Source organism: Fistularia commersonii, chromosome 15 (assembly GCF_037954325.1).
Source record: "Fistularia commersonii isolate RoL2024-O1a breed Wild chromosome 15, RoL_Fcom_v1.0, whole genome shotgun sequence".
Taxonomy (NCBI): domain Eukaryota; kingdom Metazoa; phylum Chordata; class Actinopteri; order Syngnathiformes; family Fistulariidae; genus Fistularia; species Fistularia commersonii.
This window is the reverse complement of record NC_141298.1, coordinates 12,274,371-12,287,771: the sequence shown is the minus strand read 5'-3', so window position 1 is coordinate 12,287,771 and position 13,401 is coordinate 12,274,371. Positions and strand designations below refer to the sequence as shown.

Genomic DNA, 13,401 nt, shown 5'->3' with positions numbered 1-13,401 from the left:
TGTTAGCATCTAGTATGGGGTTGGGGGCGGAGGAAGGGGGGGGGGAAGGGGGGGCGCCGGGAGGAGGACAAACAGTCTAACTTCATGTTCCCTTTGAGTGTGGAGTCCGGAGCTCGCTGGGCCACCCCCGCCGTCTACCAAGGCGGCGTGGAGGGCAGCACCTGGGACAGGAAGGGCATGCTGTCCACCGGCCGCATAGCGATGTTGAGCGGCCCAGCGATGTTCATGGGCATGGGGGTGGTGATGGCGACCGGGTGGGCGATGTTCATGGGCGCGGTGGCGGGGATGTTGACGGAGGTGATGTTGACGGGGCCGGTGATGGTGACCGGGTGCTGCAAGCTGACGGGCGACGTGATGTTCACCGTGTTGGTGGTAATGTTCATTTGGGCGGCGATGGTGACGGCGTTGTTGGCGCCCGAGTTTCCCCGGTTCATTGCCGAGGTGATGGGGGCGGAGGCGGTGACGGGCGTGGCTGAGGCAGAGTTGCAGACCTCACTGGCTCCTGGAACCAAAGACGACCGAGGTTAGAGCCCAAATATGACCTTGCCTCTCACTTTCTCACCCAGTATTGTAGGCCTGCACCCTGCCTCATGCATCCTTGTCCTAGATCCAGCAGTCTTCATCCTGTCTCCTGTGTCCTGATCTTGTCCCTCACTTCCTCCCCCTCGGTTCTAGGCCTCCACGCTACCTCCTGTGTCCTCACTCAAAGTCCCGTGTCCTCACCCTGCATCCTCATTCTTGACTTTGCCTTTTTCTTGGTCCTTGCCCTGCCTCCCGCGTCCTAGCCCTGATTCCCGTGTCCTGACTTTCTGTCCTCGGCCTGCACCCCGTCTCATAAAAAAGTCAAGTGTCTTTGCCCTGCTTCCTTTGTCCACAGCCTGTCTCCAGCATCCTCACCCTTCCCTCCAGCATCCTTGCCCTGTGTCCTTGCACTGTCCTGGGCTTGCATGCTACCTCCTCACCTTGCATCCTCATTCTTGATTCTGCATCCAGGTTCTTGCCCTGCTTCTTTTGTCTTGACATTGTTCCTCATGTTCTCACCCGATGTCCTTGGCGTATCCCCTGCCTCCCAAAAAGTCTGGTGTCCTCCACACCCTGCCTCTTCGCCCTTTCCTCCTGCCTCCTCACTCTGTCTCCTGCATCCTCGCTCTGTGTCCAGGGCCTGAATACAACCTCCCGTGCCTTAAACAAAATCCTGTGTTCCTACCGTGCATCCTATTCTTGACTTTGCCTCCAGGTCCTCACCCTGTATTCTGGCTCTGCTTCCTGTGTCCTGACCTTGCCCTTCAAGTCATCCGCCTGTATCCCAGGCCTACACACTACCTCCCATGTCCTCGCACAAAGTCCTGTCTCCTCAGCAAGTGTCCCAGGCCTGCATTCTGCCTCCCGCTTCCACTATCTGTATCCTCAGTCTTGATTTTGCCCACTGCTGCCTTGTCCCGCCTCCACGGTCCTTGCTCTTGTGTCCTCACCTTACATCCTCACTCTTCACTTTGCCTTCTGCGTCCTCGCCCTGCCTCCTGTGTCAAGACCTTGCTTCTCGCTTCCTGACCCTGTGTCCTCGCCCTGCATCCACATTCTTCACGTTGCCACCTGTGTCCTCGCCCTGGATCCTGCATCCTTGCACTTCACCCTGCCTCCTGTGTCCTTGCGCTGTAATCGCATTCCCCATTCTGCCTTCAGCACCTTAGCCCTGCCTCCTGCCTCCTTGCCCTGCCTCCTGCAGATGTACCTTTGTTGCAGGAGTTGAAGCTGGCCTGCCCGTGGGTCTTCAGGTGGCTGGTGATGTAGGCGGCACTCAGCATCTTCCCACAGATGCTGCAGGTCACCTTCCCTTCATGTCTGATCATGTGGGACCGGAGTCTGTCTTTGGTGGCAAAAGCAGAGGTGCAGGCCTACAGGGGGGGAGGGGGGGTCAAAGGTCATGACCAAAAAAAAAAAAAAAAATACAAATACAAATACAGCCACATCCTTGACGTCACCGGGGGGGGAGGAGTGGTGAGGATGCAACCCTTACCGTTACTTGACATTTGAAGGGCCTTTCTGAAGAATGTACGTGCTTGACGTGACAGCTCAAATGGTCCGGCCTGGAGGGGGGGAGCAGAAACCATGACTTAGTGAGTGGCAGTGTATTCATGTGCTCGTCCGACAGCCGGTTCACTGAGTCAACTTCAGAAATGTTCCTTAAAGCCAGCGGCCATTTCTGCGTAAAGCAGAGTTTAGGAGGATCGACAGCAGGTTTGAAGCTATTGGACACAAGGGGTGGGGGGCTGCGGTCGTCTGTTTGCTTTGTTTACGACCAATGACGTGACACACACACGCACACACACACACACACACACACACAGAGCCTGCAGAATCGGCGTCAGTGCCGGTTATTTCTGCGTGGCCAGCGGTGCGTGCCCCAGTTTGGCCTACTTTCGGCAAGAGCACCACGCTGAGACGCCGCCTCGCTCTACTCTTGTTTTTCCCGCTGAGGTGGCAGTTTAACGTCAAATCCTTCTCCCTCCACGGTCGCCGTCCCGCCGACTCTCCACTGGACAACCAGTTTCTGGAGGATGGGGTGTCGATCTGACACTACCATCAACAATTTTGACTTTTCACCAAAAAAAAAAAAAACAAGGAGAGCTGGAAAATGCTTGGCTTTCACAAACATGGCTGCCGCATTGATCAGAGATTGTCGATCACATGATTGATATAGTGACCCCTGGCTGGTGCTAGGTGTCAAATGCTAATAAAAAGAGCTGCTGAGTCATTGGGGCAAAGGGGGAGCCATCTCAATAAACCGCCTGCCGCTCTTCCATAAGAAGGTCTTCTGGAGGATGTCTTATTTTGAAGGAAGCCCCAAAGAGGGTGCAGCCTGGTGCGGGTGGGTGCCTGATGTAGGCGCCGGCTCAGGCTGCCCCTATATTTTGCTCCTCATCTGTTGAACATGGAGGACGGGATTTTCCGAGGGGCTTCTTCCCTGTTTGGTTCTAGGAGTTCCCCTCGCAGAGAACCTCCTTTTTGTCATTTGACCTTTCCTGCGTTTGCAGAGCCTGCCCGGCAGTGATCCGTCGCCGCCGGGCCGGCGCTGTGGCTGAGCCATGTCAGACGGAGACATGCCGCACTCACACTTGGCAGCAGCTGCCAAACCTCAAGGGCCGCCATGTCTCTTTGGCTTCTTTTTACATGTGAAGGGGGGGGGGGAGAACCGGGAGAGACGGGGTTCCCTCTCGATTGGGTTCCCTCCCAACGGAGCAAAGACTAAAAACTGCTCTTGGTGTGTCCGAGGGTAGAGCCCAGACAGTGGCGGCCTGCAGATCGGGCCAAGCGGCAGTGACTCACTGGCCAGTTATTCGTTCTCACTTTCCAGCCGGCTGACAAATCCTCGGCCCACGTCACCGGGTCTGGAGACGGACCAGCTCGGGGCCCCCTCCCGCTCACGCCACTCTGATCCCGGCAAACCATCACATCACCAGCCAACAACAGAACAATCACATGATGATTGAGGTGAGCAACAATCTCTTGAGAAGGTCCAGGGTAGAGAAGGACTACTTACATGAAGATAAAAATCAACATGTTGCAGCAGGGTATGACTAGGAATAATGGCCTTGAACTGTTTGAATTCCTTAAAAATGCCTCAACATCAGGAAGACGTAGAAACCCTGCAAGACACAGTTCAAGAACCCAACCAGAGCTGATGTTCAATCAACCGCAGCAGTGAATCGTTGACATGTGGAAGTGGAGTGTTGGACATTCCGACCAGTCAGAACCCATGGAAGGCTTGGTCTGAATCACCTGAGCTCTGTGAGACCTGCACGCTGCGTTCAAGGACTCGTTTTTGGCACGGAAGCTCCAGCTAATTAATCAAAGGACGACCCCCGCAGCCTCCCCCTGAGCAGGAAGTGACCATAATCTATCCTTGTTCTCACAAACCCAGCGCCTCAAATTTCCAAGCAACACTAGTAGAGGCCTCATCGTGTGAAATCCACGGGTCACTTCTTGCTCCAGGCCTCCTCCTCCAGGCGGTTCCTCCTGTTCCGGGCAGTTCTTGCTTGTCTTGGTGGTTCCTCCTTCAGACCGACCTGGCCTCTTCAGAGATCTGACATTTAACTGCATTGCAGGCATTAGAGAAAGTTTCCTTGGAAGTGAAAGAGATTCCGAGGTACAGCAGGTGACCCTCTCGGCCAAGGGTCATTTGGGAATAGTAGTGACTGACTGTAAGCCTTAAGGTGTGACTGAGGCTCTCGGGGTGTGACTACAGGCCCGGCGTGCTCGCTCAGCCTCTGGAATGCAACTATCCAGATTGTGAAAGTGTTTTCTGTCTCCGTGCCAACGAGATGCAGTCGGTTCCCAGAAAGTCCCTGTTTACTTGAACCTTGTTACTCTTTTGATTGAAACCATATGAATAAACTACAGCACTTGTTTTTCCTCCCGACCTTCTCCGCTAACCAGTTATCTTCTGTCTCCGTCGTCCACGAACTCAAGCATCTCGGACTGAGACGTCCCGACGCAAAACAAACGGGCGAGTGGTCTCGGGGAGGGGGCGGGACTTATCATGAGCCTGTACTTTGCTGCTGTACATTGGCTTCTTGAAGGCCCATCTACTGTCCAAGGGTGAATCGGTTTAGACATTCTTCTTGTCAGCGGTTACCAAGCACACCAACGATCTACGTCGGGCGAATAAGGAAGATGCTACTCGTCTGGAGACTCTGCACCTATGGATCCCTAATTCAGGACAAAATCATCATGTGATACAAGTACAAGTTCCAGGAGGTGTGTTAGCAAACACTAAGACAACTGGAAGTGGTAATTTTGTCCCTGTCTGGTGTTGGCTAGCACCACCTGAAGTTGACAACAGAAAACATGGCTTCCCGGACGGGAAGTGATTTCATGTGACGTATTTTCTCTCAGCACAGATGTGGACAAAGGGATTCGCCACGGCGAAGACATTAGAATCCCCGTTTGGGTAACGTACGATCAGTTAAAAAAGGTTAAATAAAGACGCAAGCTTGTCAAAGAAGGAGGTGGTGGCAGCTCTGTGTCCATGTTTCATCCAGGCAGGAAACCACATGACCTGCACCGCCATCAACTGACCAACGGCACAAAGCCTGCAGACCGACAGGTGACACGGGGCGGCATCACCACTCAACTAGACCACCAGTTCCTCAGTAGTACTTTAACATACTTTGTTTCTGCGCCAACTGGAGCCTCAGCCTGACTTCCTGTGAGGTATTTACTGCTGCTTTCAAAGTTGGGGTGCTGTCCGGGGGTTGCACTTGGGCCACCATGCTGTATCCTATTAGGGTACATCCAAGTATCCAGGTATTGCAGTACTGTGTATACTTTTAAATCTCAGGAGGCTGGTGGGTGACCACCCTCACAGAGCTTCCAGCCCAAAAAGTGCGGCCAAGCGTACTTCATGCCGTTGGTTTTGGTTGGAAGTTTGAGTGTCGGGAAGTCAGCAATATAAAGGTTCACCTTACACTGACCGGACTATCTGGACTATCACATAGACAATCAAATAGTTTAAAACAAAAAGGGAGAGGTCTTTACCTGGAGAAGCCCTTCCCACAGACGGAGCAAACATAGGGCTTGTGCACGCCGCCGTCATGTGAGCGCACGTGGTAGGTCATGCGGTCCTTCCTCTTGAAGCGCTGCTGGCAGATGGGACACTCAAAGGGCTTCTCGTCTGAGTGGGACAGCTTGTGGCGGTTCAGGTGGTAGACGTCGCGGAAGGCCTTGCCGCACATCTCGCAGCCGTGGTTCTTCTTGACGGGCTTGGTGGGCTTCTTGGGGACACTCTGCGACGGGATGTTCCCCATGGCAGACGAGGTCATGATGCTGGTGCCCGAGGAGACGGAGGTGGTGGCGGTGGAAAGGATGCCAGCAACCGTGGAGATGTACGAGACGTTGCCATTGTTCTCTCGGGGCATGGTGGAGATCATGGGTACCATAGTGGGCGCCGTCTGGGTCGCCTTCTTCGGCCGGGACACCATCTTGATGCCGGTGTGGCTGGACTCGTGGCGCCGGAGGTGGTAGCTGTCGCGGAAGGCCTTGTTGCAGTAACCGCAGACAAAAGGGGTTTTGCCTTTATGTTCCTTTTTGATCACAGGAACCGGTAGCCGGGCGCCGCCCCCGCTGGCCACGTTGTCCTTGAGGAGGTCGGCCGCGCTGACCGGAGGCTTCTGGTCAATCTGGATCGGCAGAACCGGCTTCTGGTCGATCTGCTCAGCTCCTGCGTTGAGCAGTGGCAGCAGGCTGTTCTGGGCCACCTGGTGCTGGTGGTGGAGGGCTTCATTGGCCTGCTGGGGACAGAACACACAAGAACCGTCGGGTCAGACAGCAATCCAGACCACTGAGAAGTGCTAGAACATGGGTAACCGGTAACAGAACCCCGATACGCGTGCAGAAACTTCCCAGAAGAGACAGAAACAAAAACATACTGATTTGATCTCTTCGTCACCACACGCCGGCTGAAGAGGTGTTAATGGCAGCTGCTTCGCCAGTTTATGGCGAAGCGGTAGACTGGCGGTAGCGATCTAGGCAACCCGAGCCATCGTTACCGTGGCCGCAACGCGACACAGGAGCGCCAGAGTCCAGACACCCTTGATGACCCAATCACGGTCCGGCTGATCGCTCACGTGACTCCCTCTCAGGCAGCCAGAGTCGGACGCTAGCGTGGCTGCATCCGAGTGGAATCTCAGGTCAATCCGGGGTGGAGGAGACAGTCACCCGGCAGACTAAACTACATCTAATTAAAATGGTTTTCGCTGACCTAAGTGATCAGTACTCTCCGTCCAGGAGGTCGGACCCCCCTTCCCCCACCGCCTCCGCAGTGACCCAGAAAAAAAAAACATTTTTTCCGAGGCGGCTCTGACCAGAGTGATTCAGCACTTCTGGTTCGGTTGGATTTTGCGCTGAGGAGGGAGATCAGTGACGGTTTGGCTACAGGAAGTGGCTCCACTGTGCCGATCAAACCTCGCTGTTAATACCAGGATGGAGGAGAGCAACAAGCCGCCAGCCCGACCAGCTGGACCTTCTCTCACGCTGTCTCTGATATCAAACAAATATTTAGAATAAAGTTAAAAAAACAAAGATCTACTGCAGTGAGTCACTGATGTGTCCCTGATACTAGCAGGCGATGAAAAACAGCTTCTAAATGTAAGTGCAACAGAGAAAGGGGTTGTGGGGGCCTCCGAACCGAACGTCCTCGGATGAGGACATGTATTGTTTGCAAGGGGGTCAAAGGAGACAGGAAGTGAACGTCCCTGATCCCGCTACAACCAGAACTCGAAATAAACAGCACTAGCCAAGAGGCTAAAAACAAGGGATGCTCATGTCTTGCCGCTGTGTATTGAAGGGGAGGAGCCATGAGGGATGGAGTTTCAGCTGATCCTATCCGTCTCCTAGATTTACAGTGACCTTCCCGTGATCGGCCAACATTGCGTCGTTGCGCTACCGCTAGCTAACCTCTTAGCATCCGCTGGGAAAGGGCTATGACAGCATGTTGGGCGCCCACGGCTGGACCCTCCCCTCCTGACATGAGGCAGGGGTTGGGGGGGGGAGGTGAGCGCTACAATGCGTACATCTTGTGGAGTCCATTGTGGAAGACACAAATCTGAGCGGCGACGCACTCGGCCTCAATGGGGGGGCTTTGTATGCTCATCTTCCCTGATTTGGATCATCTATTCATGAGAGGGCCACATTGTTTACCCTCCCCAACACACACACACACACACACTGCGATGGGACCTCATGGAGAATGAATGTGAGCGACCGTCCGTTTGTCTGAGCACCTGCTGGCGCTCGCCACCTTCCAGGATTAGTCACCATCGTCCCAATACCGCCCCGTCTAATGGTGGTGTGGGAGTGTTTGGGTTTTTGGTGGGGGGCCTTTGTGAGGGGCAGATGTGTCGGCGGCAGACGGGCCTGGTCAGAGGTGTGGCGCCTTCACGCCGCTCCGACTGTTTCTGACGCAAATGTGCCGCGACAGCCGAGCCGAGGCGGGAACCTCCCTGTAAACGCCGCCAAGATGGACGGGTTGTACCCGTGGCCCCGCCGTGGAACCGCCGTCAGAAGGTTCTCCATCCTCCCTTGGCTTTTTGTCTCATACAGAAAGAGCTGCTTCCTGTACTTTTTCAAGATAGACTAACTGGAAGAGCTTGAGCACAAATGGCAGGAAGCCAACCTCTTAGAGTAAAACCAAATGACTTTCCTCAGCACCGCAGGGACTTTCAGATTTACCTGCTTCTGACTTTCACTTTCCTTCTCTTCCTGTTTGAGCCCTAATCCCTGGAGGACCAGCTGGGCCCACCGTGGGTTGGGAGAGCAAATGAAACCACCTGCTGGGGAAGCGTTTCTGACTGGGATACCAAAACTGGGGAGCCACTGGGTGGGACAACTTTAACCAGGTGACCACACACACACACACACATACACACAAACACACACACACACACACATGGCCATGTGGGATTCATACCTGCGAACAGGAAGCTCGTGGACAAAGAAAGTCCCTGTCGCCTCGGAGGGGTAAATCCCAGCCTTTCTATTAAAACGAGGAGACCAAGCCATCGACTGACCCCATACCAGGCGGTTACCGGGGCAACGAGCGGTCCGGCGCAGTACAGCCCATTGACAAACAGTGCTGATGATTCATGCCACACACACACACACACACACACACACATACACCGTTAGTCCATCATGCAAAGGGTGTTTCCCAATCTTTATCTTCTTCTTTCCCTTAGGGCTTTTCCCTACAGGGGTTGCCACAGTGAGTCCACCTTCTCCATCTAACCCTATTCTCTGTATCCGCCTCTCCCACTACCTTCACATCCTCTCTCACTACGTCCATAAATCTTCTCTCTGGTCTTCCTCGAGACCTCCTGCCTGGCATCTCCAAGTCCTGCATCCGTCTATCGATATCCCTCCACTGTACATGACCCAACCATCTCAGACTGGCTTCTCTGAGCTTCTCTCCAAAACATCTAACATGTGCCGTCCCTCTGATGGACTCATTCCTGATCCTATCCATTGTGTCTCCATCTTTGTATTCTCCATAATTAATGCTGGTCGCTCAGCTGCTGCCCCGCAGGTTCTCCATCCAGGAGGACTTTCTTGAAATGTTCTGGTTCCCCTGGTCAGGTCTGTTTGTCGGGGATTCGACGGGGATCACCCCCTAACAGACGTGGGTCTGAAACTGAAGACTTCTCACAGGATCAGGGGTGGAAACTCCCAAGATCATGAACGCAGGCTGTGTTTTCAGCGCTTGTTACAACACAAACACATACAACACAAAGCATGGATGGATACCAGCAAGAGATGCTAAACTGAAGACGTTGGGTCAGCAGACCTACGATCACCAATCATAGGTCATAATTCCAGGAACAAAACCAAGAACTTCGAGTTAATGACCATGTAGGAGGCAATAAATGCTAACGTAATGGCAGTTTCAGGTTCTGATGACTCACCGCCATCTCTGCCCAGACACCTTCGGGTTTGACCGCCATTATTCACGCCTTAGCACACCAAAGTAGTACCTTCTCCACTCCGGTACCACTTTATGGTACTGCTCAGTACACAGGTTCCTAAATAGCACAGTAACAGCTGCGAGTACTGGCCCACAGGGTGTGCATATATACTTTAATGTATACATATTGTTTCTGAATGCTTGTGCGCTGTGACTTCCTGCCATGGCTCCGCCCCTTCCCCTCTGCCTCGCCAATCACGGGACGTTTTGCTGAAAATGCAGCCGACGATGACACAACATGTAACATCTTTGAGGGGAATCGAACTCTCACCCCCCGGACACTTGTCCTACCAGAGTATTTTCTACAGATTTATGTTTCACGAATACTGCATCTTCGGAGTCTAGAAGGGGTCGGACTGTCCGAGGCCCTTGCTTGCGCCTGCCGCCTATCTTGGGCGGTGCCGATGGGCCTCACGGCTGCCGGCCATGTTGGGACAGAATACTGGATCAAATACTTCGAAGCAGGATACTGCTGGATGTACTGCAGAACCTTCTACAACAAGGATTCTGTATCTGAGAGGTGCTTCAGAGATACTTTATTGCCCACTTATAAATCAATGTCCGACTCAAAGACCCGCCGAGCGGCGTTCCTGTGTCAGTGAGGGCTGGAATGGAGGGGAGCGTGTCGGACGGCGAGGCCGAGGAAAGTTTTACTTTTCCCTCCCATCGGGCGCCGACAGATTTACGGGCACGCCAGGAGTAAGAGGTACGAACACATGCGCGGCGTCCGACTCGGCGCCAGACGCCATAAACCAAATCGCGCTGTCCGTCCGTCTCCGCCACAGGAGACACGAAACGCATTGGCCGGGCAATAAATCTCCACGACAAGGTCACGTACACAGGATGGTGCGCGACCCGACGGTGTTGGGTGGAGGTCTGCAGGGCGCGCTCAATAAATCAAACAAATCAAGAATCTTAATCTGCTCTGAAGTTCTAGTTAAGGCACTGGAGTGGTGGTTGGGGTTCAGTCGCTGTTTCTTGAACCGTTCCAAGTGCAGAAGCCCATAAAATGATCTCCAGATAGGAGGAAACAAGGGAGGCTATGTACTTCATGTGCCAGGCCAGTAGTTGGCGCTGTGATTTAGTGATGAACTAAAACACGTGCCCACGTAGGCAGAGACACTTCCTGTCTCGCTGTAGTGACAAACCTGGGAACTACAGCCAGCGTAAATAAAGTGTTTGTGAGGACCAAAGACGAGTTGGAGCTACTGCTTAGAGACCCTGAACTACGAGGTGGTGCGGTAAATCCATGCTGATGATACACTGAAATATTCAATCTAGTGAGGAACACAAGCAGAAGTCTGAAGTCAGCCATCGTTGTTTTGATCAACCTATGGTTGATGAGGTGGAGCTACTGCTTGGAAAGACCTGAAACTACGAGGAAAGGCCAATAAAAAGAAAACGTCCACTGGGAGTCAAAGTTCTCTCGAGTACTCTGGAGTACTTCAGAGTTCACCATTGTTGTTTTGGTCTATAAACACATGCAAAGCAATCGAGTATTGGTGCAAACCCACGACGAGGTGGAGCTACGGCTTGGTGTGACCCAAAGCTACGAGGCGGGAGAATTCCACGGGAATATAACGCTGGGAGTAACGCTGTGCATACTCCACAGTACTCAGGAGTCGGCCATTGACAGGGTTTACCCACCGGCGCATGGCAACTGACTGCAACCTCAGTGCGCACCCCTGTTTTCAAAGTGTTGCATTCCCGCCGTCTCCATGGAGACGGAGGCGTTTTAAGTCTCCGCCACCCCTGGAGCGCCTTTTCCGCATCGCTCCTTTTTTCAGCCGCCGCCTGAACGCGCCATTTCTGGTGTCGATGGACAACCAGAACCCGGGGTTTTGGGTTTCCACATGAAAACATTGTGGCGTAAACAGGGGGAGGAAGGGGTGAAGGGCCTGCAGACCTCTGAGCGTGCAGCATGTGGAGGCTTGGATGGGGGTACAGGGGGGGGTCCGGTCCGGGTTCAAGGGGTTAGTGTATCTCAATTTTATTTATTTTAAGCAGGGGGGCACCCGGGGAATTTTTTTGCGTCAAATGAAGCCCACAAAACGGCTGCAGTGGCCCTGGAGGGGTGGTGGAGGGGGGGGGGGGGGACTACTTTTCGTTGCGGACGGAACCGGGCCGCGGGAAGCGGATCCCTCCGCCGCCGAGGTTTCCCCGCACGCACGCGCAGAGGGGGAAGGAGCGCGCGCGAGGAGAGGGAGGGAAAAAAATGCGCGAGCGTGATGTCGACGGGGCTCCTTTTTCGAATCGGCGCCTCGGGAGCAGCTAGCGTTAGCCGCTCCCCTCCTCCGGGCTCCCGGGGATGATCTAGCGGGAAATAAACACCGAGCTGGAGCCGGAGAGTCCGCGTGGTGGCGGGGGGTCCCCGCCGGGGCTGCCTGGTCGCAGCGGGGACGGGTTGGAGCCGAGAACCGCCGTTACAGTCGCTAGCTAACTTGGCTAGTTCCAGCCGAGAGCGGCGGAGGAAAGCGGAAAGTTGACCGCGGACTTGTGAAACCGCTGCCGGACAGACGCTGGAAATGGCGAAATAACAAATCGGCGCGCCTGAAGAGCGGGAATAAATACGTTTATGATCATGTTTTAAAAGAATATGTAAAAACACAATTCATCTCCGCGGGGGGATACGTGGAGTTCTGCGGCGGCGGGTCACACCGCCCCGGCGGAAGGTTCCTGGCGGTTGTAACGGTGCAGCGGCGGCTCCATCCCGCATGTTTGCGTGGCTTCGAACAAACTTTACAGAAAATAAAACCCCCTCGTCTCAACGCACACCGACGCCCGGGCGGGAAAAGGAGCCGAATTCACCGAGCGGCCGCGAAGGAGGACGGGCTGCTTTTTTGTTCTAGCGTCATTCCCGAGCCTCACAGCTGGAAGCCCAGGATTCATATACCATTGTTTTGCTTCGTTACTCCACACTAGCATTAACCGTTTCTTCCGAATAACCGCGTCCGCCGCCGATGCGATCGACGGCGTTTCCCACCGCCGGCGGACGCGTCTCCCTCCTCCTCGCCTCCCGTTACGGTCCACTTACTTGGAAAAGAAACGTACTCCAGCTCGGCTCCATTTCCACACTTACTAATTCTGTAGGAAACCTAGTAGAAAGCCTACAACAAAGCAACCAAACATGGCAGCTGAAACAACTTCCGGTAACCTCGCGGTCTGTACCATTCTACTTACAACTCGGGGGGGGTGGACGCGCGGCTCGGGGAATCCACGGCCGGTACCATCTCACAAATCGGAGCCGATGGATTCTTCTAACTCGTAAATAGACGGTCAAAAACGCGCCGTGCACGATTGGACACGTACGTCGCAACGCGCACGATATGCGTGGACTCGTCACGCAACCCTCCCCCCCCCCCGCACACACTCCCCGGGCGGGTTGGTGCGGTCTCCGAGAGGAGCAGTTTTATAAAGGCTCCCCGCTGTCGCGTTCGGCGTCTCCTCTGCACACCGGCGACGTGAAGAAGACTTAAGGCGTGAAGACAGAAAAGAAAAGAAAAGAAAAGAAAAGAAAAGAAAAGAAAAGAAAGGAGAGGAGGAAGGAGGTGTTCCCTCCTGCACCTTTCCCGCATCCCACGGCTCCCTCCTGAGTTCCCGTGAAGCCTTTGAGCTTTCATTGATGGGATGTGGATGAATGAAGGAGCCCTGGTGGGAGGAGACATCTCTGAGGCTTCACCCTCTCATCATGCACAGCCCATCATGCACACATGCAACCGTTCACTTTGTCAAGTACGCTTCATGCAGACATAATATTCACCCTCTCATACGTAGTCATGCATGTGACAATATGGTCGTGTTTGCCTGTTTTTTCTTACTTTCTTAAGCGGACTTCTCCACTCCAGAGTTCGCTTTCCTGCATTACACAAATGTCTGCATGCACC

At 54.0% G+C, this 13,401-nt stretch overlaps 1 protein-coding gene across 1 annotated transcript; it reads right to left on the bottom strand.

Moving 5' to 3' along the window:
* Nucleotides 1–43: 43 nt before the first annotated feature.
* vezf1a (vascular endothelial zinc finger 1a) lies at nt 44–12,654 on the bottom strand. The gene is made up of 5 exons (XM_086160351.1): nt 12,552–12,654; nt 5,539–6,290; nt 2,018–2,087; nt 1,733–1,895; nt 44–502 (listed from the first exon to the last, which is right to left on the bottom strand). Exons 1-5 carry the CDS (start codon nt 12,582–12,584, stop codon nt 135–137), a joined length of 1,386 nt encoding a protein of 461 aa, XP_086016477.1. The 5' UTR covers nt 12,585–12,654; the 3' UTR covers nt 44–134.
* Nucleotides 12,655–13,401: the final 747 nt, after the last annotated feature.

Coding starts and splice junctions, on each gene's coding strand:
- vezf1a (XM_086160351.1), bottom strand. CDS start 12,584: ATGGAGCCGAGCTGGAGTACGTTTCTTTTCCAA. Junction 6,291..12,551: donor GGAGTACGTTTCTTTTCCAA/GTAAGTGGACCG, acceptor TTCTGTCCCCAG/CAGGCCAATGAAGCCCTCCA. Junction 2,088..5,538: donor TGTGGGAAGGGCTTCTCCAG/GTAAAGACCTCT, acceptor CCCCCCCTCCAG/GCCGGACCATTTGAGCTGTC.